Below are 26251 nucleotides of genomic sequence, written 5' to 3' on the forward strand. Positions count from 1 at the left end.
CACGTGTTCGGTTTCAAGGGTTCAATTCCGCGTCCAGGTTCAAAAAAACAGTTCAGTTCGGGTTAAGTGGGATGCCGTAAAGCCCGGGTTCCCTTTAGTTAGTTACTTAGTCATCTGCATAGTGCTGCGTAATCCAACCAAGAAACAACTGATCTCTGGAATTGCAATCTTCTTAGTTCTTACCTGGTGTGTGAAGGTGGTGCTAATATTAGCCATCCCCATATTTTGTTTCCTACTTATCTAGAGTGTAGTAGTGAAGAAGATTTTAAGTCAATTATCTAAACCATGGAAATATACCTCTGTAGGATAGAATGTCCTCAAAAACAAGAGATGAGATCGTCCAGGGTCTCGACCATCGATGGAATGGAACACAAACCCGAGAACGAACTGGAAAGGGTTGTGACTCTCTCTCGCAATCAATCTACCACTTACTAAACTCAGAAGGAAGAGGGAAAAAGAAAAAGCAAAGCCACACATAACCGGATGAGGTATCCACGCCAAGCCCCCTAGCCAGGGTCTAGGACGGTGGTATTGACTGTTGACATCTTGGACAACAAACAGAAACGGGTTTAGGGCCATGGGTCTGGAAGCTCCCTCTAGCCAGATCTTGTCTCATGCCAAGACGGACGCTTGCGCGTCTCCGCCACCCATCGTCCTGTTTAGGAAGGATGCCGTAATCCTGTAACGCCGACTGGTTTTATCTCCGTTGGATACTTTCCGCTTTGAGTTGGTAGGGAGGAAGATATGCGGACACTCGGAGAAGTCGGGTTTCCGGGTCTTCTTTTGATTTTTATTTTGATTTGTATTTTTTTTTTCTCTCTCCTTGAACACTCTCGGTATAACTGTTATCGAGTTCAGGTGTTCATTCAGCGCCGCCATTCAGCTGAATGATTAAAACCAATGGCGTAGGGTTCTCTGGATGTGTTATATGCATGAAATGATTGGCCTAGGGAATTCCTTTTTGGGAGGGATACATAAAATGACGGTGGAAATGAATTGGCGATTTGTGGTACATGAGAACTGTCAGAGTGGGGATTCACATTCATCAGGGTGCAGATGCCGCGTGTGCTTCTAATGCTAAGAAGATAGGGCGCTGGACAGGTCGTCTTATATGTACAGAAAGGGCGTTTATGCGTACGGACTGCCCAGGGCTTGCTTCAAGGGTATCGTGCGCATACGGCGCGATGATTGTCTTCTGATCGCTGTGTCTATCATGGAGTCGTCCTCCAATTGAAACATATAGAAGTCTGCCGTGCAAGGCGCAGTCTGAACCCTGATCAAGGTTGGCTTTTATAAGTCATCAAGATCACCATGATCATCGCCGGCCACACGACGGCTGAAGTCTGTTCCGGCTAGGGTTTGGGTTGCTCGTCTTATAGGAGGGCTCATTTAAAATGACCCTCACATCCTTCAAGGCCACGACGTACCCAGCATATAGTTCGACGCCAGCATACGATGCTGCCCCTCCAATTGCTTCTGTGGCAGCTTTCCGAGTAATTTAGCTGGCAAATAGTGCAGTTCTTAGCCTTACATGACTATCCAGCTCCCTCTTATTTGCCCAATCCCTTCGTCTGCCAGAGAATCGGCACCCAAAATCGGGTTCGACTTCATCCGTGATTCGTCAGCTGAGGGGAATTTGGTGAAGTGGGTTAAAAATCCCAGCACTGGATTGAATACTCGTAAGGCTACGGGCCATGCCGCTCTGCCAAATTGCCCCTTCTGGTAGAGGTATTGGAGTTTCGTGTCTGAATAGGTGTTGGAGTCATGAAATTTCCCTCCTGGTGGAGGAAGAGCTCCTTAAAATTCTGTTGATGGTGTGCCTAGTATCGACCATTGAAGTGGACACGACGTGCACGGAGCACGGTCGTTGCGCATGGTAGCGTACGATGGTGACATTTTTAGTCCGTTGGTCAGAGAGCCGCGTAAGACAGGCAGGCTGACGTCGAACGAGATCCCCATGGTGCGGACCCAGAGCGCGGAAGATTGCGCTCGACAGTTACCCGATCGGGAGATGCAAATCTTCTGTATAGCGGGACAGGACCTCCACGGGGAGGGTGTAGTCGGGAAGATGATGAAGCTCTGAGGATCATAGTAAAATCTGTGCAAGGATTGCGTAGACGAGGTTGAGGGGAAAAGCCAGTCCCAATGTCAGATCGCGACGTGCAACCCACGCGGACATGGCCAAGCTTTTTGAGGGATTCATCAGCAGGTGTGTCTCCTCTCTGTAGGGCCTAGGAAGAAAGTGGAGATAGAGAAAGAGGGTGGAAAAACATAGTCTAAATTCTATCTACCAGTGGTCCATACTAGTATAGTCGTATAGTAGTTTTATTGGGCAGTATGGAGTTGTAGTTGTTTTTTTGTAGAAGCAGACAGCCACACCGTTGGTTAGCATAGAAGAGGTCACGATGGACAGGGAGAATCGACATCGGGTTCAAGAAGTGGAGCCTGAAGTTCAAAGATATCGACCTAATCGGATCGCGACAAGGAGTGATTGACAAAGAAGAAATATACTTGCGGGAAGGTTGGGGTCAATAATTGGGGAAAAGATCGGAGGAGAGTCTGCAACGTATGGATGCAGTTTGAGAGTCAACAGAGGGTTTGGGTTGGGAAAGGGCTGGCTGTACGGGCAGAAAACCATACTGATCAACATCAAGGCAATATTGCCAAAACCCGGGAGGAGGGAGCCATGCTACCAGCAGGAGAAAGAGAGGAAAAGTGCGTGGCAGTAAGTGCGACGCAGCAATGCAAAGCAGCGGACCGAGGAGAGCGAGGGTCTTGGCCATGGTTCAGTTAACTGTTTCGGGGCGGGACACACGCGGCTTGCGGTGCTGGCGCGGGGCCCTGATTGGGGCGAAGAGCTCAAGGCTGACGACGCTTCGCCCTCGCTGCTGGCGTGGAGAGAAAAAGCGCCAATGGCCAGAAAAATCATCACCTCTCCTGTGACTAGTCAGTCCCTCCGTCGTCGTATTACTACTAGTATTGCGTATTGTTCGGCCACGGTCTGCGTAACTGCTTCTCGACTCTCTCTTAGCAGTTCAGTTAGTTACCTTCCCTTTCTTCCCTCCCTCCCTCCCTCTCTCTCTACTCTACTCTCTCTACTCTCCTCCCTCCCTCCCTCCCCAGGAACTACTACTTCCCTACCTCGTCGTAGGTATCTTCAACAACCATCCCTCCTCATTCCTCTTCTAACCGCTCTCTTCCTCTCTCTCTTTCTTCCCTTTCCCTTCCTTCTTTTCTCTCTCTTCCTTTCCTCTTCGCTCCCCTTTCGGTCCCCCTGCCGCCCGCCCACTCCTCTCCTCTCCAAACCAAACCCTTCCTATACCCTTTCGGTCGTTAAAACACTTTGACATAATTTTATCCATTCTCACACTACTCGATTATACTGTAGCCATCTCGACATCTGGCTTCAGTATCCTCCCATCTTCATCACCACCTTGATCCCTCCGTAGTCGTGGCGGTTACGTTGACCAGCGCCAAGCGTGGCGACCGCCTGGCTAGGCTGTGCGACTATCATTACAATCGACCGACCTGACGGACCTTCCCACCTACTACTACCTGGCCTGTGTCGACATCACTCTTCCATCCATCCCGACCTTCATCTCTTTCGTGTTTCCTCACTGCGTCTGGAGACACGTTACTAGTCGATCTTAAATACCCAGGATTATCGCAAATCACCCAATCTGGAGATTCACACGTCTTACACTTGCTGGTGTCGTTGACCCTACCCCCTACCACCATGGCGGACGGTCGACACCACAACCCGGCGCTGCAGCCTGAGAACTTCGACGCCTCGGAACTCACCAACGCTTTCGAACAATTGATGCGCAACAAGAGATTCAACCAGCTTCAGGAACAGTCCCGAGCATCCTCCCGCACACAATCCCCAGCGCCCGCGGCTATGTCCTCTGGCCTGTACCCGCCTCATCCCTCGCGAGCACCACCACCACCGCCTCCGACCGCCGCCCAATACCCTCCTCAAATGCCTCCGCAAACGTCTGCTCAATCACCCCTACTCCGCAGTCTACCTATCGTTCCTGCTCCCCCACAAGATCCGGCTTCCCTCAAATTTCGCAACCTTCTCCACGTTCTTTCTGTAACACCGACCAAATATGAGAACCCAGGCCTTCTAGATGAGGCTCTCGCCCATATCCCTCTCGACCGGTTGTACTCGGAAGCAGAGGAAGAAAGTCAGATTATGCAGGCTCAGGCAGCTAGTGTAGGAGGAAAGCCGGAATGGGGATACCAGGACTGCGTCATTCGGGCGCTTCTAAGGTACGTTTTTTTTGATAATTCAATCGTCTCATGGGCTTTACTAATCAATATCAATATAGGTGGTTCAAGAACTGCTTCTTCAAATTCGTCAACAATCCCCCATGTGCTCGATGTGGCTCGCCCTCAATCGCCCAAGGAATGACTCCCCCGTCGCCTGACGAGACCGCACGTGGTGCCACTCGTGTCGAATTATACCGATGCTCCGAAGGAATGTGTGGCTCCTACGAGAGATTTCCCCGCTACTCGGATGTGTGGCAGCTGCTGCAAACTCGACGGGGACGTGCCGGTGAATGGGCCAACTGCTTCAGCATGTTCTGCAGAGCCCTTGGTGGCCGTGTACGATGGGTGTGGAACGCCGAGGATCACGTCTGGACTGAGGTTTACTCTGAGCATCAGCGCCGCTGGGTGCATGTAGATGCTTGTGAGGAGGCCTGGGATCAGCCCCGTCTCTACACTGAGGGTATGTGTATCCGGCTTCGTCTGATTTGACATTCGCTAATCATAGCTATAGGTTGGGGACGGAAGATCTCCTACTGCGTTGCCTTCTCGATCGATGGAGCTACCGATGTTACTAGACGCTATGTTCGAAGCCCGACACGGCATGGCAAGGCCCGAAACCGTGCTCCTGAGGAGGTGCTTGTGTGGGTGATCCACGAGATCCGGAAGAAGCGCCGGGAGAACCTCTCGAAGACGGATCAGCGACGCCTGATGAAGGAGGATGAGCGTGAAGAGAGAGAGCTGCGCGCCTACACTGCGTCCGCCCTTGCTGCCGAACTGAACAACCTCTTCCCCCAGAACACCACCACCGGGCGCCCCGAGGATCAGAAGACGCCCGCCTCGCGGCAGGACGTTCCCATGGAATGGCTCGACACTCGGCAGAGAAACCATGGCCATTCTGGCCCCGACGGATCGCACAACGGCCGGTAACTTTGCGCGTGTCTCAGCCCTCAACCCCCATAATGTCACCTTGCGGCAAGTAAGGCTCGGTGCCTCTTGATCGGTACGCAGCGACCGGTCGGGACTTCGGTTCCCCGCAAGGTACGACCCTACACGACCACATAATCTGGCTGGACCGTTTCTCGATGGACGACACATGACACGAGATACACGATTGGCCTCCGCCTGTTATCGGATTCACATCAGCGGCATCGCATGTTTCACGACTCGCTACATCCTCCACTGCTAGGGAGCATTTCCGTATGGATTCTAATGACACCTCTGCCGGCGTTCGGGCTCACGTCCGGACGAGAATCGGGTCGTTTCTCGCCCAGCCGCGCCCGAGGCAACTGCCTCGGTCGGCGGGCTGCGAACACTACTAGTGTTCGCCAACAACACTTTTTGTTTAGTGATGGTCTTTGATCATCCTATTCTATCTACTCATTCATTCTGGATTTCCTTTACTCTGTGACACTTTGTCCACCACCAGATCATTTCCTTTCCTTTATTTATGATGCATTTTCAGGTTATATAATCGGATACCTTGGGGAAACGGGCAGGTTGGGAGGCGCGATCGTGACAGGCTTTTCATTTGGATTCGTTTTAGCCTTGAGCATTTCCTCAGCTTCTCCATATTAATTTCCTTATAATCATTTCCATTTTTTCATTCTCATTTTCATCCCGTGTTCTTTGTTAGGGTGCATGCCAAGCACTGGCGTTGGCCAGTCATTGCCGCGTTTATGAGACACTTGTTTCGGCGCTGGGGTCTGACAGGCGCAGCGGCACCTTCATTTTCCATTTTTGTTCTGACTCCTGGCGATCTCAGATACCGAATTGACATCTACTGATATTATTTTTTACCACCATGCGTAGATGGGAGGATACGTGCGTCGCCCAGATTAAGCCGTTCGTATTGCAATCCAACCAATTCGTACTAAATTAGTTCTGCCCTCTTTTTGTGTCCTTGCACTGTGGATAAACAGATAGTTCGACACGATCATCTTCAAGATGATAATGATATCCACTTTGTCTTGGTCGAGACCCTTATCAAGATCAATAGATCGTAGTTATGGGGTAAACCTATGCCTTGTCTGGACCTTGAAGAGGATGAACTTACACGCACCATGATCAAGACTTTCTTCGCGCCTCGCCCGGACTTTCCGGAAGTTGAACGGACCCTCCAGGCTTGCCTGCCCCATCCGTCTTCTCCAACAGACCCTGACCCGACCAGACCTACCCTCATACAATTATCAGGCCATACGCACATACTTACATACGAATAATATAGAGAATAAAAAAAAATATAAAGAAACATGATAATGAAACATAATACCCTCCACAAAGCTCGAACGAAAATAGACCGAAGAAAAAAAAAAAAAGAACCCTTAATTTCCCCCAACCAAACCACACCAAACCAAACCTACCAGCCGAATTTACTTTCCCTTACCCAATGGAAGATACCCCAAGCCAAGAAACTTCGAACCGAGTGGGAAAGAAAATTCAGGGTCCAACTCTCCAAACCCACACCCCCCTCCCTCCCCTTTTTACTTTCCTAGTTAGTAGTTACCTCTCTCTCTCTCTCTCTCTCTCCACTTAAGAAACCCACAATTTCAACCCGTCTTAGACTAGCCTAGACCCCGACGACCCTCCCCAAAGGCCAAAACAGGTTACGCTAGATCAAATGAATCCTTGGGGGCCTTTTTTTTTTTTTCCCTCCCCGGTTTGGGGAATGAATTACAACACCATTGTCTTCTATGTCTTGGATATGTATGTAATCATTCAATTGAACATACCAATGTAAGTTGGTAAGTAAGTATGATATGAGAACGTGATGCTAAGGTTTCAGAGATGGAATGGAGGGAGGATGGGTTGGAACGTGGAAACGGGTCCAGGTCAGGTCAGGAACGGGTTGGATTTGATCACCAGAACAGGCATCATTATTCTTCAAACTGGAGGTCACGTTCAATCGGTTCGGGGTATGTATAGGTGGAGAGGAGTGGAGTGGGCCGGGTTACCTTGTGTAGTAAGTACTACTACTCCGTACTGTGGATACTACTGTAGATTGGAAAGATAGTAGTAGTAGAAGATGCATTGGGATAAGTGGATGGATGGATAGTAGAACGGGTAAAGAAGGATAGGAATTACCCGACCGTGTGTGTAAACTTGTACCTGACTAGTGACTTATTGACTGCGTCAGTTCGGGTGTCGGATGATGGTTCAGAGGATGAGGTGAGACTGGGAGTGGAAGTGAGACAGGGATGGAATCCGGGTTGTTGATTGATTGATTAATTATAATTTAATTGGATTGGGGTTATGGAGTGAGTGAGTTAGTGTGTGATCTGTGGTGTGGGTATAGAGGGTAGTAGTGAGGTATGGTTCAGGAACAGGAATGTTGTCCATGTACTTTAAGCTTCAGCCATATATACGTATAGGGAAACTTCGTAAATGATAATACTCTTAACTAGATACACATTGTATAGACATATACTGAACAATTATGTTAATACATAAAACCATTAACATAATAGAGATGGAAGCAGCAGAAGAAGAAGAGGACCCCGCACGGCAAACCCACCAGCTAAGAAAGGCTGATAGCATAAAGAGCTATATTTAGATGGAAATGAAATCGGCGGTGATCTGCACTGGAACGGGCGCTTGTGGTTCGTCAGTTGTGGTGTCATGTGAGTGTGCGATTGTGTGGTCATGGTATTGCTGTGTATTTGTATTTTATTCTGCCGTACACGATGTATGTATGTATGCTTGGGCTGCATCTGTAGGTATGTGTTGTGAGATAGTTATGGAATATTTACGGGTAGTATGTTCATTGGTTTAGTAAAAGCTGTGTATTAGTATATAGTTCTTTGATAGAAGGACATTACCCATAAGGTACTTCTACAAAGTTTATTTAATGTTAGGTAGTGCGTAGTAGACATTGAATCTGCACGAAGAATCCTTTTGGTATCATCCTGTGATATATACACATTTGCATAGTATATATATAGAAAAAGAAAGCATGTAGAAGACTATGCTCTGGACATTTCTGCTTTCTTTCATGTCAAACGTCTCGCAGCGCATGTAACAAGAAGCGATATTACTAGGCACCATCATATATATCAATGAGCTTGCCATCTGTGGTGTGATTGCGCTTGTGTCAAAGGCAAGCAACGAACAAATGCTCTAGTGAGCAACCTAGCGAGAAGCCACTGTGATAATAAGTGGTCGTTCGAGCAAGAAGCCTGATGAGGCAGATGAGCAAGAAGATAGGCTTTCGCAGGAGAAGCATGGTAAAGATGGATCCATCTCTCCCAGAAAGGTGGCAGGTCAATTGGCCCTGAGACTAACTGCCAATACATTGGCATAAATTCCTACTTGGACATCCTCTGACCATCTTGATGTCTCTCGATATCTTCAATAGAATTTATAGGTATCCGCACAAGACATTATGATATCATGTATATATACAATAAAGTGCGCCCGTCGCTTAACACGGGTCACACCGAATATTTACAGGAAGCGAATGCTGCTCATCACCTAAACCATGCTCTTAAAGCTTGGAGGTGATTTAAGGAAACTTGCAATCGACGGCAAAGACTTCAGCTTCGGGGTCTGTGGCCTCTCATCGTCCATTGGCGGCAGCTCCGGACTCACGCAGTTCGAGTAGAACCGCCCGAGGTCGCCATCAGATGTGGATTCACATGGTGACGTGGGAGTCGCTGGACGCGGCGAGCGAGGGACGTGATCTGTCGAGATGCTGATGTTGTTTCCGAGGTACTGGGCTTGGTTCCGTATTGGTTGCGCGGAGAAACATGCCCGAGGGACAAGGCCTTCTTTGTTGGTTTCGAGGACGGTGACCAGTGCCTGAGTATGTTAGCTAGAGTTATAAAGTAGGCTATACAAGGTTGGTGTCTTACCCATCCGTCTTCGTACACTAGGTGCAGGATAGCTGTTTGCCCCTCCTTCAGTCCAATGTGCTCAGGGCTCACAGGGCGGAAGTCCATGTCGACGCGATACACACGAGCCAATGAAATTGGTGGTGCTCCAGGAGAAGTGGGTATTTCGATAGTAGGGACTTCGATGGTAGGGCTTCTAGAAACGGCCGGGGAACTGGAGTTGGTCGATGTTCCTCGCGAAATGGTTTCTACTGTTGCGACATTGGCCTCTGGTATCCTGCCGGTCTCTTCTCTTGGAGGAGTGTTGGACACGGTGACTTCCTTGATTCTGCCCATGTCTGCCCCGACTAATGTCTCAGTCGAGGAATGTAGACCGCGCAGTGCGGGATGAATGTCCTTGTTATCCTTGTTATTATTGTTGCTGCTGCGCGCCTGAGGCAGGGACAAGTATGACCGATGAATTTGGCGGAAGCCATCTCGTATCACACTGTCAGGATCGTGCATGTACTCAGAAGCAGGGCGCGGAACATGTACGTGGGACTTCTGCCAAGTAGACCGTGCAATGTTGGCAGCTGTACGCAACATTCCGCGGCCATTGGCATACACCTTGAGTGCCAAGTCTTTGATCGGTTTGTACTCCGACTTGGGAGCTCCAGGCAGACGCACTGAACTAGAACGAAGACGCGATCTGGTGGACTTGAACTTGATGGTTGATACACCATTGCAGAAGCTGCTGGCGTACCTCTTCATAATAGAGGGCTGCGGTGGGCTAGGGTCTGGTTTCTCGTCCCTGGCCTTGTTACCAGCTATCGCCTTTTGCAAGGCACGCTTCTTCCGGTGCAATGACCACACGAAGAATCCTAGGATGGCGACGACCGCCATTGCGACACTGAGGCCGATAGCCAACTTGGTAGACAGGGGGGTAGGGCCATGCGAGGTACCTCCGGCGGAGGCCGCTGGTGTTGTACTGGCGGGCGTTTCTTTTTCGGTAGTGCTCGAGCGGGTGGGTGTGCTATTGCTGGTTTTAGAAGTGGTCGATGTCATTGTCGTCCAGCTGCCTGTTTGTGTGGGAATGGCCGAAGTCTCCCATGTCGCGCTTACAACAGATGGAGACGGCGAGTTTGGAACATATTGACTAGTCCACGAGTCGGTATTGCCCTGGGCACTGTTGGCGGAACTCCCTTCAGACCACGATGAAGCTGAGTTTTCTGTCGAAGCAACAGGACTGGCTTGGGCGGCAGCACCGCCTTGAGCTCCTGCATTGTTGGAGGCACCGCTCGAGCCTGAGCTTCCTGTGCCCGCGCTTCCTGAGGACATATCGCCTGACTGCCCCGATTGTTGACCGTTTGAACCTTGCTGACCGTACGAATTGCCCGACGAATATCCTCCGTGCCACTGACCGTCGTCGTAGGTAGATGACGAACCTCCGTACGAAGAATACGGGACGGCGGAAGCTTGAGCTATTTGAACATCCCTTCGAATTGCACCAGAGGTGCGGGTGGATATGGCCTGTCGCATGGTTGTAGATCACTAAGGTCGTACAGAGGATCAAGCATGTAGCACGACGTGAACAGATGGGGCTGGGGAAGAGAAGAAGAATTTGAGTTATATGGCTGCATGTTGAAGTGATATGTATTTAACAGGTCTGATATGATTATTGACGGTCGATCCATAGCGATGGACTGAACAACAAACTGCCCCCTTTGGTGCTGTTAGCTTAAGCTGGGAAGCTGGATGTACATCAGTGGAACCGACTCGTAAATTGGGTTGTTTGTTGTTTGGCTTGGTATGTCGGCTGTCCATTCTTGGGGGGAAAGAGGCATTCCACCAGGGTTGCTCCCCAGTTCATTGGCTCTCAGTGAGTAGACAGGTGAGAGAAGAAGGGTGTATCCGCGGAGTATTAACCGGGGAGACTGCTCGGGAATTTTGGCGTCGTCTGGTCGACGTGAGATGGAGATGTTGAGTCGGCGGAAGACAACACCAGCACCGCATCTCTAGCTGGTTTGTCTACCTCAGTCTTCCCTCGAAGTTCCTTGACTGCTCGGACTAAAAGTCAATGGCACAATTCCCAAGAATGCGAGTCTATCGCTAAAGAATCCAGGTACATGCAATTGATGTCACTCTCCTCTTCCCTCCCATCTGTACTTGTATAACCTCCACCCATCCAGCTTACAACATAAACTATCCCTTCCAGAACTGACTCTGTCCATAATGAATAAAATGAAGATGAACATCTCATCCATGGAACCGATCAATCGAGCCTCATCAACCTCCCATCTCGCAATTCACTCGCCTCCTTGTCAAGAATGTCCACACATTCCTCTCTGCCCAGCCACCAGCCACCACAACAGCTGAATTGACGTGTACAACCTAGAAAGTGCTGGAGGGTAATAAGCTTGTTTTCTTCCAGTAGGTCAAGGAAGAATGCATGCACCTAGCTTTGCTGATGTTCACATCCTACCCTATCCCACCCTACCCTATACACTCCCACTACCCTATACACTCCCAAGCATTGACCGTAGAAGAAGCTTCTGGAGATCCTAAATATAATCCATCACGACGCCACACTCTGTAAGCACTCTGCTTAAACTAGTAGTAGGCTTCTAGACATCAACATAAGTTAGTAGACATAAGCAGCCGAGAACAGTGAAGCATAGGAATCAGTATCCTTATACAATTATATATATACTACGTCCATCTACCCTAATTATCACTAAATACCCCTACTCCCGACCAATTGAACTACTACTATAGCTACTCTCACCACTCCAGAATACTACTAATCTCATCTATCTCCTATAGAAGAACGATCCATTCCCAAACTACTAGTTATCCCACCATCCCTCCCACCACCAACCAAACCTGATCCCATTGCCTATCAGCTACAAACAGACCCCCCAACCAAATAAGCACCCATCCAAGACACGTCAAACGCCGAAGAATGCCAACAAAATTAGACTACACAAAATCCACACTCCATCGATATAGGTACACTTTACTTCTACATAACCTGTTCTACGCCACACGCATACATACGTACATTCCTCGGCTGGATGATGTGTTTTTCTTATTTACCTATCTCTTCGGATAATGTAGACTTGTGTGTACCCCTGGATTAGGTGATTACTGGATTGGTGGGTGTCTTGGGGTTTCTGTGGTGATGGGTGGGAATGTTGATGTGTTAGTTTGTTGTGTTGTGTTCTGTGTTTGTTTTGAGATGGATGTACTCTGTAGGAGTATTGATTGTTTGCGTTCCTCATAGATTTTAGAGAGTGTAGTAGTAATGACAGTGGGCAATTGGGAAGTATAATTAAGTTGGGTGCGTAAATAATTAGTAGCTATTGGGGGATAGTGTCGTGGTTCTGTCTGTACATTACCACTACTAGTAGTTTTATGCCGGGTGTGATATATATATATATTGTGAAGCAGCAGAGTGTGATATATAGTGTGGTCTACTGTGCCAAGCAGGTGTTCATCTTAATATAATCCAAATCACTCAATTCCATCCATTAAACAGTTCATCAACTATTAGGGTATAAATATATCGCCTGCACGCTATTACGCTATAAAAGGACATGCTAAACCACCCTCACCACACACTCAATTCCTCGTTTCCTCAAATCCCCATCGATATTCCGAATCTCCTTTACATAGTACGGCTGCCTCGGCAGCTGCAACTTCCATCGCTGTCGCAGATGCAGCTCCCGCAGCGGTTCCAAGAACACCGGGATCTTTTCCACCGGCTCACAGAACCAGCTCCCGCTCAGCTGCAGCGTAAATGTCTGCAAGCCCTGCATGTGTGTGAGAGCCAGACATGTCTCGACCCACTGCTGCCGGCCAGCGGAGAAGTAGACCGACTTGACGGGGTCCTTGCAGGGGAGCCAGTGGCCCGGGAACGCCCAGCGGAGCTCGACTTCGCGGATGGCGTCCCAGAAGTCGGCCGGGATGGTGGGTCGCAAGTATGTCAGCGACCAGGTGTTGCTGAATTCAAAGGTGTTGAGTGAGTAGAGCATATAGATAGACTCGCAGTAGCTGAGTGGATATTAGTATATAAGCTACATAGTAGACATAGATGACTTACATCTGTTTACATGTCATCGACAGCGCCAGCAGACCCGCCGACACTTTCATGCCTGGAAGTCCACCGCGACAAATATCGCATGCGCTGGTCTGAGGACAGACTATATGTCCCATTCGCCGGTTCTGACGCTGTACGATGTGGATGCGCATGCCACCCAGGACCATCTCCCAGATCATGAGTCGCAGCTCGGGCGATAGCCTGGCCAGTAAGGCGCTTTGCGACTGGATGGACCATTCCTTCCTGGTGTCGGGTTTGGAGGACGTCCGTTGACCTTGAACGGCGCTGTATCGACGGGACCTGGGGAGCCCGGAGGGTTTGTTGTCTGGTGAGCGATGGGTGGTTAGTGTGTTACCAGAATATGGAGAATGACTGGTAACTGGGATATAACGCACTCTGGTAGCGATGCGCCAACACATCTTCCCAAGAAAACACACCCTGCTTGGTGCGCGCCATGGCGTCGGGCGTCGTGATATGGCACGTGGACAAAAGACGAGATGGAAAACAATCAATGAAGCACAAGTATAAGCACAAGGCGGGATCAACCCGTCAACAAGCCATGGTGTCAAAGTAAGAGTCGAGATGGGTCACAAGTATGCGCAATGATCTGAGAGACACAGATCAACGTGAGGTAGGAAATGGAAATCGATCACGCGAGATCCGGGGTGATGGACAACAGTAGGCGATAGAGAGGGGAAACCGACAGTAAGCGCCAGGCTTAACCGAACAGATCCATGGCGAGGAACAGAGACACTGTTGGGGTGGCAGATATCAACAAAAGACAGCCTCACCGGAGAAGATCATTGTGCCGGTCAGAACAGGTCATAAGCAAAGTAGATCCGAGAAAGTCGGTGAGATGCAGCGAACTATTTGGTCAGGGGTTGGTGGTGGTTTAAATGCGCCGGCGGGAGATAAACCACGATAAGTCGCTCGAGTCTCTCCGATAAGCTGTGCCGGAGACAGTCGGAGTCTGAGGAACTGTTTCCGCTGGCACAGATGGCATTGGCTTGTCCGGATTTCAGGCGGAGTTACTTGCAAATAGTATGACAGCTAGCCAGGTCATCAGGCAGCCACTATCTCTCTGTCCAACGCAGGGCGCGTCTTTCCTTCCGATCTTTTAGGGACTGGTCGGGCTGAGCTGGCCCGAGGTCCACCCCCGTATACAAGTATCTCTCCCGGTCTGGATCTTTACTATTGTACCATGGATATGTTTCCCCGCATTGAAATGATTAAACATTTATCCTTCTATACTAGATTACTCTGGCCAGTCTATTTCTTAATATACTTATCTGGGAATATGCTACATCCTGCCGTAGCCCCGTCCATCATTTCTCCCCCTTAATATGCACCCACTCCAAAAGAACCGCCCCTAACACACTGCAGCACGCCATTGCAACCCTAACACAATGTGGATGTGTTACGACTCTGTTATACGCGACAATGACCTAATGGTACAGTTCCACTGGCACATGACTTACGAGATCCGTGGCACCAGCGTTGATCACCGTCCCTGGGTCAATAGAAGGTACTCCGCTCGCGATGTTCCGGACTAGCTGGTCCGTGATAGTTTGTCGCTACGGAGGCCACCGTTGCCTCTACAAAACCCTTGAGAACATGATGATCGAGGCGGCCAAAGCAATACTGCCAGGGGAGCACTGTCTGACATGCAGACCGAGTCGATAATCCACTTGGGGTGTCCAGAGTCGGCCTCAATACTCAGAAGCCGGGTGTCAATGAAACTGAAGACAACCGTCAGATAATTTGTTGAAACAGATACCAAGTAGGCCAAAAGAGAAATCCCTCTCTGGTTACTGGTATTGTTCTGGTTTGTATGTTCTGACATAATTTAACAGGACGTAGTAGCCGGTCACGGACGTCAAGATACCAACTGAGACGGAAGCGACTATAAAACCAAGTCATCGGAAGTTTCATGATACCGGTTCGATGGCACTTGCTCTTTTGATAGATGGAAACAGGTAGGGAGCTGTATCTGTCAGTAATGATTTCATATACATCGGATGGGTTTTTTTATAGTCAAACAACATATGAAAGAACCCCTCGACGCAGGCACCAAGCAGTCCGACGAGGAAGAAGCGAGGTTGAGGCCAAGGGCGAAACAGGAGCTTGGTCGTGATGGAATATTGATTTCATCATCACCAAACTGGCCGAGATCTTTTTAGCCACAACAGAAGTCATGATGTGTCTCTCGGGAGGCTTCAGTAACCGCCTTCTTCTCCGTTGAGCGAGCCGCCAGTTCCATTATGAAGAGGGATAGCTTGACACTGTAGAGACACAACATGACGAGCAGCACGAGTAATCTCAGACGGGCAAGGCCTAGCATGAGTGCACATGACTTATGCTGGCTCTTTCATGCCTCTTCTATTCAGCTGCACAATTGGCTAGTACGCAGCTTTGTGTGATAACTCTATATTCTCTTCTAAGCTAGCAATACTAGCCGGCTAGCAGAAAATAATTATACGTGGTTATACTCTGCTAGGGATGCAGCAACCGGCCATAACGGGCAATACTCTGCAACTATAATGTAGCTAGCAATGCAGTGTAGCATAAGAGGCAATAGATGCCACTGGCTACATGCATCTATGATAAGGAACGGTTGTACAATCATTGCAAGGAGGGTTAGCTCGTGAGTTGTGGGAGCAAGGGAGTAGTTGAGGCACGACCGGGTCGCAAAGACAGCCAAGTAGTATAGAGACAGACAATATAATATCAGCATGACTTAGCCTAGCCAAGCTTTAAGTATTTTGTTATCACACTTAGACTCAGAATCTATTCGTCTTATAGTAGCAGAAGTGATATCCATATACTCAACTACTGCTGAGTAGTATCACCATCATCATCATCATCACCACCACAAACATCACAACCCTAACCATCTCCATCTTCCGACGCAACCCAACCCACTACCCAACCACCAGCAACACCACCACCATCCCTCTCCCAACAATCTACCACATCCACAGCGGCGGCCTCACAACCGGCAACCGCTTCACAAACCTACAAACCTTCCTCCCTTTCCTTCCTCACGAACCCAATCCCCCTAGAAGACACCTACGCCGGCTTCCTTTAGCTCTACACGCACGCAGCCTCCCTCGGCATCGACAGGGACAGAATAGCCGTCATAGGGGTCTCCGCAGGCGGATGTCTCGCAGCGGGACTAAGTAGCCCTGCTTCTCCGGGACAGGAACCCAGGGCCCATGCTATTCAGTCCGATGCTGGATGATCGGAATGACTCTGCGTCTGCGATGGAGTTCGAGGGGATAGGGGTCTGGGATCGGAATGATAATGAGAGGGCGTGGAGGGCGTTACTTGGGGAGGAGAGGAGTGGGAGTCGAGTGAAGGGGTCGGTGGTGAGTGAGTATTCGGCGCCCGGGAGGGCGGGGTGGCTTGGGGGTGAGGAGGGGATGTCTAAGGGGGTTTATTTGGATGTGGGGAGTACGGATACGTTGAGGGATGAGGGGGTGGAGTTTGCGAGGAGGTTGTTGAGGGATGGGGTGCAGTGTGAGGTGCATGTTTGGCCTGGGGCGTTTCATGGGTTTGATTTGTTGTGTCCTGGGGCGGAGATTTCGGGGGTGGTTAGGGGGGAGTGGTTGAGGAGGTGGTGGTTTGGGAGGTGTGGTGCTTAAGTTTATGGGGGTGGGTTACTGGTTTACTGGTGAACTTGGGAGTTGGTAGAATGGAGTAATGCATTGTTTGAATGAATGTTTGGATCCTTCCAGTCAAAGCGAGTCTCTCTCTTCGTTGAATGAATGGATGAGTGTGTGACAACGGAGATCAAGTACAGGCCATACATTTACGTTAAGATACATGGTCTTAGCTTAACTTTCCTCCAAGTAATGGCTCATGCAGGAGAGGGAGTCGGGATAGGCGTAGCCGACGCAACTGACCCCAGGCCCAGTGTGTTGGTCGGACATGCCACGCGCAAGCCCTGCTGAAGGGCCGACAGACCAGCTGGGCCCAGCTTGTCAATGGTGGGCGGAGCCGGCACCGTACCGACGTATGCATTGAAGTTGTAGATTCCGCAGATGCACGTGTTGACGATGTCCTTCAGGCTGGTGTCGCTGAGCACTGTCTTGCCGTCGCGGACGAGAGCGAATTTCTGCTGTCCCACGCCCATGGGCACAGTGAAGGCGCTGGCGCCGGCTGGTGCATCGAACTTCTGGTTGTTTTGTCCGGAAGCCACCTGGATTGTGCCGGGGGACTTGAGCAAGGAGACAACGAAGACCGAATCCTGCAAGGACTCCCATCCGTTAGGGCGCCCGCGGAAGAAGTTACCAGAGGAGTTGTTGGGACTGCCGTCCATGGTAGTATCGGTGCTATCACAGTTGATGTTCCTTGGAGTAGGCCGGTACCAGTAGATCAACTTCTCTTCGGTGATGTACTTGTCGGGTGACTTTTCGCCGTTCTTGTATGCAGCGATGAAGGGCTTCGACATCTGGAGCCAACCGTCGTGGGGCCTGAATCGCTGGTCAGTATTGTCTTGCTGGCTGTGAAGACGGCAGGTGACTTACATGTCCATGACCCATTTGGATGCGCCATCATCGGTGTGTGGAGAGGCCAGCGGTGCGATGTAGTGCGACTCGCCGTAGTCATTCCAGGTAACAATCTCCACAAACCGAGGTGCAAGGTTCAGAATCTCGAACCAGCGGTTGTACCACAACAGATCCGAGGGAAACGCCCAGTTCTTGCTGTAGGATACCTCACCACCGAAGTGCGTAAAGAACCATCCAGAAGCAGCTGCATAATGTTAGCAAGACTGATGCAACACATCCACAACACAGAGGGATACATACGGGCAATATAAGGCTTTCCGTTCAGAGCATTGACGTATGCCTTATCGCCATCAGCAACAGTCACGTTGCGACCAGCGCTTGGTGCCTTGTTATCGCCATTGTTATCCCAGGCCATCCAATTCAATGCTCCCTGGATATTGCCGAAATTTCCTTGGCCAGGGTGGAAGTTCGGTGCGAAGAAAACTTCAGTACCGGCGGCGGACTGCATCTGGTTGATGTCGAGACCATCTCCCGCAAATGAGGATGCGAAGACCTTGCCATCGACCTTAAGTTGAGCCGGCAGGCTTCCGTAATGCCTAATCTTTTGTCCAACAGTAGATGCCTGTCCGGTATTGTACCAGTTGAAGTCGAAGGAGATGAAGACTTTCATGTCATTGCGCGCGGCCGATTCGTACGCAAAGTTGAGCTGCGTGTCAGTGTAGGGATCAACCCCAATATTCAACGCAAAGGCATCGATGCCCAGGGACTTTGCACGTTTCATGTCATCATCATAGTCCGCAGCGCTCTGTCGGTTGCTAGTAATGCCGATCTAATCTGTTAGTGAAGCCCAGCCATATCACATCCAATGGGATGCTTACCATGAAATGGCAAAAGACCAGTCGATCAGTCGACGCTTCAGTAGTGCCATTGACCGGAACAGTAGTATTCTGGCCCGTGGGAGCACAGCTCGCCGCGGTAAAAAGCCCAGCCAGGGCCAGAACGGGTAACTTGAAAAACTTCATCTTCGAAATATCAACAAGTGATCGAGACTAAGCCAACAGAACGCAAAAGAGATAAAGAAGGGACAAAGCAGACGCCTCAAGCGCCTCTAGATCTGCAATCAAGGAAAGACTGACCACGGAAACACGCGAAGAACGAGCGTGGGCAGTGCAGATGATATAGTTCTTAGATGCAGCTCTTTGTCGTCTCGCAACAAAGATGCTAGTCAACCCTCTGTTTCAGCAGACTATCTCCGGAAGACTCAAATACTTGGCTTACCTGTTGGATTGAAACTTCAGGTCTCTGATTTTGAATTGATAGAAGTGAAACAGCTTCCATTGACGCCTTTTATAGTCGCCTTGAGTCGTCTGTATGTCGGCAAATACCGACACACCTCAACCTGTGGCATCATGGGGCCTGAACCAACAACCATCTGCGCCCCGGTGTGCGTGTGTGACAACATTTGGCAATCTCCGCCGTCCTTGCAATTTGTCTCCGACTGTCTTACGACCTAGACTTTGGAAACGGTGACAGGGAATGGATCTATCCACCCGGGCACAGAAGGCACATCCCGACGTTGGCCACGCCACGGGAACAATAGAGTCAACAGATCGCCAGAAGTGATCAAACTAGAATCGAATGAGAGTGAAGAGCATCACCGTAGGGGTCCAATTCCAAGACAAAACAGGAACACCATTGGAGCCCTGAAGGCGCAAATGTTTGGAAAAAACCTTGAGGAATCTGGCTCAAGCTGCGGAAGTATCCGAGAGACCGCACGGGTCAGAAAGCCAAAATGCTGAGCCAACACTTCTGACTGCGGATTGGCTAGGAATTCTACGAGATGTAGGACTTCAATTTAAGCTCATCTTCATCGATTGGGTGGTGCCAAACCTCCGCAGTCGCACGACTAAGGGTGTCGTTGGAGAGTGTCACTGGCTAACGGCTGCCGTCAACACCAGCCCCAGCGTACCAATGCCAAACATCCCCTTCAGCCCAATGCAACCTTTTGAACACTGCATCATGCACGAAGGGTTTCGACTTGCTTTTTCCTCCATCCCCGGCAGACCATCGCGCAAAGCTGCGGGGTAACCGGGCAGGCAGGTCAGCCACGCGATCCTATCACCAGACAATCGGACCATATGTAGCCCCGCCGCAAACCGGCACCATGCAGTGAGCAAGAAACGGCAGGCATGAGGCTTTTTCTCCAGTCTCTTTGGGGTTATTGCCCCGGAGTGGCCGAGTTACCTTAATCCAACCCCCTCCATTGCCGTGTAACGGCGAACCTTCTTTGCTTCCATCGGGAGCCCATGTGACAATGATCTTCCATCGCTCGTTTGTCCTCGTCGACGCCTGCTGAAGTCTCTCCGGGAGTACCATGTCGTCTTGAGAGTCATGGCGGGTATAGTAAGTAGACTCTTCGAGCTTCAACCTCGTTGATTGGGCATTAACCAATGGCCCAACAAGAGTGAAGAGTGGCCATCTTAGCAATACTACCTCTATGCTACCCTTCCCTGGCCGCAGGACCGGTGATCTCAATCTCTCAAGGGTTTCATTCCTTGGTCGGGAAATGCTGCTGTGGGGATAAGCAGGCCGCTTTCTCGCGGAGGGTGAAGGCGAAGTTATCCGAAAGACATATTGAATGGCAGTAGTTGTAAAATGATTCCTACACAATACTAGAGAGCCTGAAGGCACGCGGCTATTCACAGTCCCGAGCAAGGATTGGATACAGATGACAATTCCTCTGACTTCTCAGTTTGCAGTGAGCATGTGTTAACCTAGAGCACGGTAAAGGCAGAAACGTAGCTCACAGAGCTATCATCGACCTCTATCACATTTGAACTGCGGTCATATCGGACGAAGCGAAATCTGCCCTTCTCCCCTTCATTCTTTCTAATATCTTCAATACCAGCCATTATCACGCCGATGGGGTGACGGCCACACACAGTGTTCCCTGTATTCTTGAGTATCGTTGAGAAACGTGCGTACTCTCCGGTGGCAATAGCTGCCATGGTCGCAATGTCAACTGCCGAGATACTCTCGTGAATCGGTGGTTCTCGGCTCCTAATACGTTCCCGCGATTTCAAGGAGCGACCAGTAGACACCATCTCCATCTGATCGGTTACACTATCGCCATCAATCCCGGGTTGAGGGAGGCCTGGAGCGGAAACGGGGATGCTGGGCCCAGGGTTAGGAGCCTGGGGGCTGTAGTACGTGTAACGGAACCGCTGCCCCCAATGACAGAAATCGGAGCTGATGACAAAAGCATTCTCTGGATCATCGATATACGGAGCAAGCAAGGTTCCGAAAGCCCTCTCGGTCGACTCAGTAACAGCACCCACTAATATAGGTACCAGCGGCGGATATTGGGATGTTGGCTGGTTCGGCCGCTGGCGTTGTAGGAGACGGTGGATGTAAGGTAGGTGCAGTTCGATACTGTGCTCAGCTTCGTCCACGGAGCGAGACATGGTGGTGAATTGCAATTCTAGCCCATTTCGTGACACTGCTTTGGTTGAACGTAGCTTGGCAATGAACTCGGTATCAAGCGGTAGAGGGTCGTCAGAGAGCGGGGTATGGTATGAAGTGAACTCAGGAAGGGCAAGCGTCGTGAAGTAATGGTGATGCGATGGTCCGACAACAAAGATTCGTTTACTATACATTCATTTACTTTAGTAAACAGCGAGTGAGGCTAGAGGGCTATCACTCACGCCTGTGACAGGTCCAGGGCCTTGTAGGCGAAAGCGGCACACCGTCCGGAGTATGCATAGCCTGCGTGTCTGAGAAAAGATCAGAGTGTCAGATACAACATGCAAATTAGCTTTCCGATACATACGGCGCAATGATCATTCGTGCACCAGGCACTGGTAGTTGGCCGATGCCCTCGATTTCATCCGGTACCTCTTGCAACCAGTGATCCAGTTGATAGGACAAGGTGGATTTATCGTCGGAGTACCATGAACCAGCATGACTATCTTCACGAGCATCCATGTTGAGCCGCTTGACTTGCTATTAGCTGAAGGGTCTGTTATTAGAGAGACGCTTCGATGGTATATACAGTATATATAGGTATGAATGGGGCAAAGTTGAAGTGAAGAGTTGGGATGATGATGAACAACAGTCGGTGGCAGCTTGATAAGGCAGAAGCGGGGAAGGCGGAACTCTCGTCATTGCGGTACCCGCAATGAAGAATGCAGCCGGGTCTAAGCTCTGAAGACGCAAAACAGCATCAAGGGCAGCATGCCGATCATAGACACTCTTCAGGAAGGAGCTAATACCCAGCATGAGGTCATGCAGAACCGGAGTCGTTTCCGGCCTTGTTGAACTAGATTGTCAGCGCCGTGGTCGTTTGTGCCTGTGAGTTTGGAGTAGATACCGATACAGCTAAATCCCGAAGCGGAATGCCTGTCTGGAACCATATACTACTATGTAGTCTTTCATATGAGAGAATAGTAAGTAAATTACTACGGAGGAGCTAGTAATTAGCTACTCGTACAGTACTATGGCGGGATCCAAGGTTCTGTTATCTGCTATCTTTTATCGCCTGCCATCACTGGTATGGACGGATCAATTTACCCCGAATTGGAATAGCGCATATTTTGTGTATTGGAACGCGGTCTTGCTCACGCTTCCCCCGTGACCCCGACGCGCCGGTATCCTTCTCCCCAACCACACTGGAAAAGGCTACTCCCCAGCCCTGTTATAGCCAACGACTCTATATATCAGCCTGCACAGTTACCCATTGTTCGTGATTAAACATTTCTGCACGATCAATTTTTCACATTGTCCTCTCATAAGAGCTCTCTGCATTGTTCCACCGAGAAATAAACTCTTCAATATTCGCACGCGACACCGGAGATCTGATCTGAACCTTCTCTGCCTCACACCATGTCCCTCAAGCGCAAGGCCTCGGTTCCCAATCTCACATCGCCCAATCCTGCTCCTGTGATGTCAGGACGATCATTCGTGGCAGATGACTCCCCAAAGCACCTCCACAGTCGCACCCGCAAGCGCTTCAGGAACGATCGCCCGGATGACGAAGTAGTCTATGGTATGTTTTGAAAGATTGCACCTTTCTATCCGAAAGCAATTGTCTCACATACAGTAGAAAATACAATGCGATGGCTTTTTACGGCTCAGCAACAACAACACCAAGCTCCTACTCCTTCCACAGACGAGGACGAGGCAACTGAGCCAGAACCTGTACCATCATCTGAGATCGTCGACCCTCGCCAGCAGACATTACTCAAGTTCTTCCGTCCTTCCCAATCTACACCCGCTCACAACCGCATGGACAAGCTGGATCAACCATCGAACAATGCTATACCACTGCAAACAACACCCTTTCAATCGCATACCTTCAATCTGTCCTCGCCAGTTACTTCGATGGGATGGGGTACGAGTAGCCCACCTTCGCAGCTGACAGGCAGCGATATGGACATGGACTCAGTAACCAACGAGTCAGTCCAAGAGCCTCGGAGACCATTCGGAGGGTTTGGTTGGGCATGACGAGTGCTCGGTCATGTCTGGGGTGCATTACACCCATCGCGTGCGATACCAACGACATTAGTCCTTTCAGCGATGATACCTTGATTTACTTTATCTTAATATTATAACCGCGCGGATCAATGTGCTGGTCATATTGGTAGCGTCACGACACTGTCACTTGATATACGTTGCACTGTCCATGCATCTGCATGTCTTTGTTGGAGATATGAATCAAAGCAGCCCGGAACCTGCTTCTCTTGCCCGAAACGGCTGCCAGGATACTCGGTTTGAGCTCGAATCAACTCTAGCTACCTTGGCGACTGAGGTGCGGAGTTACAGACGAAACGATGTATATAGTCTCTTAGAAATGTTGAGGATCGTTATACTACAGTATATTGAGCGATGCAAACAATAAATTCATATTATCCTTATGGTAAACAAGCCGAAAAGATTATACTGGTGCTATTATATCTCTCTCTCTCAAATCCTGAAAAGACCTCTTCCTCAAGATGAAGCGAAATCCATCATGAAGAGCCGTTGTTATAGCGTGCCCGATTGCGGAACGTCACATGCGACAAGAATGCCTGAGGTCTCCAGCGGATCTCTTTGTCGCGACCCGGTGACCATCTTTCTCTCCCCGACAACCAACCGGAATCCGTCCAGTCTGACTAGGCGTTTGAGTTCAGCTGGCTATAAGAGACTCCCCAATCTCGCCCCTTGATTGATTTTCCCGCCTCGCCTTGGGACAACGCAGAATAGTCTAGACCGCTAGATTTCTTTCTTCTAGTGGTCAAACCCCACCCCGCTCAAAAGTGAAGGTGTGGCTAGGCAGGTTGCCTTACGTCAATCGATTGGAAAGAACAGGAAAGGGCACAATGGACGGAAACCAAGCAGTCCAATATCTGGACTCATTGATCGGTCGGACGTTACGAGTGCACGCGACAGATACGCGCATTTTCGTGGGTACCTTCAAGTGTACGGATGCGGTAGGTGCTTTCTGTTATGAGTTCCCGTTTCAACACTTTTTATCTGTTTGGATAGCTCGGAGGGATATGAAAACCAAGAATACGAGAAAGAAAATAAACTAGCGCCTGCTGACTTGTTTTGGCCGCATTAGGCACGAAATATCATCCTTGCCAGCACCTACGAATACCGCTTCCCTTCCCCATCTACTGTTCGAGACGCCGCCACGGGTACGCATGATTCAGCCGCCGGTAGCGCAGTCGACGCCCAGAGCGTCAAGATGGATATGACGAGTCGATTTATCGGTCTTGTGGTCGTTCCTGGCCAACATATTACGAAAATTGAGTTGGAGGAAACTCCGCAGCAGATTCGCGCGCGGGAGTCCCTGAAGAAGTAGAATGAAACTGGCGGTACGCCGTTGCTTTATAATCCCGTCTACCAAGTTGCGCTACGAACATCACGAAAAGCTGTTACACCGCTCGGTCCCGGCTTTCTCATATTAAGGATTGGGTGCGGGCGGTCATAGGGTGACCAATGATGGTCATCGGGGAGGTACTGAAATCGACTGGACAAATGCACCTATTAGCGCCGAGTCAAAAAGGCAGACTCTGCATATTCACCTGCGCAGTAATCCCATTCAGTGTCACACATGCCATGGTTGGAAACCTTTACCCGCATCAGCTAGACTGCAACGCAGGCCAAGGCACATCACCCAAAACATGCCCACCACAACGTGGCTAGGAGAAAAGATCGGACATAAGTCGTTGGTTCTTGGCGCAGTAGAGGGGGCTTGGCAGCAGAAGCCATGATCATGACCAGGCTGAGCTGGGGTTGGGGATGCAAATGGCGGTGTTCCTGCAGTGGGGTAGAGTTTGGACCTGCTGCTGACTGAAGTTGCGTCCTGCCATCGTTGTGACTAAGAGGTATCTTGCATAGCACATTATTCTACGCCTCATGATCCGTCGTCGGCCCTGCGTTGGAGGGGTCGTAGGCTCGACACCAGCGGGACGGCAGTTCATCTAAACTGGCAGAAGTCTATGACTACATGCGTTCCGGACCGACCAATGATGGAGCAGGCCGACGAATTCCCTCATGGAATTGTCGGGAGTGCTCGGAGCATCTGAGAGGCTGACAGTTCGGTGATCATCCGAAGGTAAGTGGTGCGTCCGGTTTTCCAGGCTGGATTGAAATCTGTATGCATGGTTGCAAGCGCGAGGAACCTATAATGCCCTGAAGAGAACGAAGCCAAGAAAAGAGACGGGTGTGATGGAGAGACGAGAACGTGTCTGTGCTGCAGCGTGGTGTCAACTTTTTACTGTATGTATAGTAGTCACGAGGGGCTGAAATGTGGCTCGGTCATCGGTTGGAGGAGGGGAGGGGGCGTGTAAGCCTTTCTGTTCGTCGACACACAACTACTCATTCTTCCTATAGTTTGTGGTGATATAAATTAGAGAAGAACGGGGCACAGACAGGGCAAGTTGGGTAGTAGAAGAAAAAAATAAATAGACTTCTGGTAGGGAGTGGTCACTTTAAATTCGAATCTCGATAAATCTCTATATTTATTGATCTATCTATCTCTTTATCTCGGTTTAGTGACCCCAAGAGATTCTAGGCAGCTCTATTTCATCCTCAGGCCTCCCAAGCCGCCCAAGCTTCAGCCGGGCCGACAGATCCTCCGGGAAATGCCACACCCGCTTTGGCTGCAGGATCGAGACCAAAAACGACAGCCTGGGGGATTATTGAGGCGACATCCAACAAAGCTACAACTTACTTACTACAACTTTCCCTACTCTCCCCTTTTTTCCTTTCTTTTTTCCTTGATCAACTAGACTTTTCCAAATATTCTCCAACTTTGACAAACCCCTCTCCCTCCATTACACAGTCTCTCGTCAGCTTTTAGTGCTTCAATCTCCCCAGTAGTCTGGTGAGGGTGAGTTTCCCTTCCTGTCCGGTCTGGTTTCATCTCCATTCTTTCCCACCCCATAATGACGCATCCATTCCACACTCTATTATTATTCCCCCTCCCACAGCCCCGAATCTACCCAAATTCTCCGTCCAGAGCTTCTAGCTTTCACAGATCTCCCCTACACATGCCACCCTCAACTTAACTCCAATTTTTT

At 49.9% G+C, this 26251-nt stretch overlaps 7 protein-coding genes across 7 annotated transcripts; 3 read left to right on the plus strand and 4 right to left on the minus strand.

Moving 5' to 3' along the window:
• Positions 1–3542: 3542 nt before the first annotated feature.
• png1 (peptide-N4-(N-acetyl-beta-glucosaminyl)asparagine amidase) lies at positions 3543–5312 on the plus strand. The gene is made up of 3 exons (XM_025689518.1): positions 3543–4272; positions 4332–4732; positions 4784–5312. Exons 1-3 carry the CDS (start codon positions 3737–3739, stop codon positions 5197–5199), a joined length of 1353 nt encoding a protein of 450 aa, XP_025543089.1. The 5' UTR covers positions 3543–3736; the 3' UTR covers positions 5200–5312.
• Positions 5313–8739: 3427 nt separating this feature from the next.
• BO79DRAFT_277019 (uncharacterized protein) lies at positions 8740–10616 on the minus strand (the record flags this gene model as incomplete). Its single annotated transcript, XM_025687791.1, has 2 exons — positions 8740–9066; positions 9120–10616. The coding sequence occupies 2 exons, from the start codon at positions 10614–10616 to the stop codon at positions 8740–8742; spliced, it is 1824 nt and encodes a 607-aa protein (XP_025543090.1).
• A 1964-nt stretch (positions 10617–12580) lies between these two features.
• BO79DRAFT_207390 (uncharacterized protein) lies at positions 12581–14030 on the minus strand. Its single transcript, XM_025682164.1, has 3 exons — positions 13572–14030; positions 13180–13501; positions 12581–13130 (listed from the first exon to the last, which is right to left on the minus strand). The coding sequence occupies exons 1-3, from the start codon at positions 13630–13632 to the stop codon at positions 12677–12679; spliced, it is 837 nt and encodes a 278-aa protein (XP_025543091.1). The 5' UTR covers positions 13633–14030; the 3' UTR covers positions 12581–12676.
• Positions 14031–16956: 2926 nt separating this feature from the next.
• On the minus strand, positions 16957–18709 carry BO79DRAFT_277020 (glycoside hydrolase family 71 protein; the record flags this gene model as incomplete). The annotated part of the gene is made up of 4 exons (XM_025687792.1): positions 16957–17651; positions 17706–17931; positions 17988–18516; positions 18566–18709. 4 exons carry the CDS (start codon positions 18707–18709, stop codon positions 17036–17038), a joined length of 1515 nt encoding a protein of 504 aa, XP_025543092.1. The 3' UTR covers positions 16957–17035.
• Positions 18710–20427: 1718 nt separating this feature from the next.
• On the minus strand, positions 20428–21772 carry BO79DRAFT_167219 (protein MEMO1). Its single transcript, XM_025679368.1, has 3 exons — positions 21517–21772; positions 21392–21460; positions 20428–21335 (listed from the first exon to the last, which is right to left on the minus strand). Exons 1-3 carry the CDS (start codon positions 21669–21671, stop codon positions 20462–20464), a joined length of 1098 nt encoding a protein of 365 aa, XP_025543093.1. The 5' UTR covers positions 21672–21772; the 3' UTR covers positions 20428–20461.
• Positions 21773–22514: 742 nt separating this feature from the next.
• Positions 22515–23261, plus strand: BO79DRAFT_235562 (uncharacterized protein). Its single transcript, XM_025684490.1, has 2 exons — positions 22515–22731; positions 22789–23261. The coding sequence occupies exons 1-2, from the start codon at positions 22569–22571 to the stop codon at positions 23187–23189; spliced, it is 564 nt and encodes a 187-aa protein (XP_025543094.1). The 5' UTR covers positions 22515–22568; the 3' UTR covers positions 23190–23261.
• Positions 23262–23825: 564 nt separating this feature from the next.
• Positions 23826–25590, plus strand: BO79DRAFT_235563 (LSM domain-containing protein). Its single transcript, XM_025684491.1, has 6 exons — positions 23826–24154; positions 24286–24444; positions 24529–24541; positions 24636–24864; positions 24912–24980; positions 25208–25590. Exons 1-6 carry the CDS (start codon positions 24044–24046, stop codon positions 25272–25274), a joined length of 648 nt encoding a protein of 215 aa, XP_025543095.1. The 5' UTR covers positions 23826–24043; the 3' UTR covers positions 25275–25590.
• Positions 25591–26251: the final 661 nt, after the last annotated feature.

This window comes from Aspergillus costaricaensis, assembly GCF_003184835.1.
Source record: "Aspergillus costaricaensis CBS 115574 unplaced genomic scaffold BO79scaffold_5, whole genome shotgun sequence".
Classification (NCBI taxonomy): domain Eukaryota; kingdom Fungi; phylum Ascomycota; class Eurotiomycetes; order Eurotiales; family Aspergillaceae; genus Aspergillus; species Aspergillus costaricensis.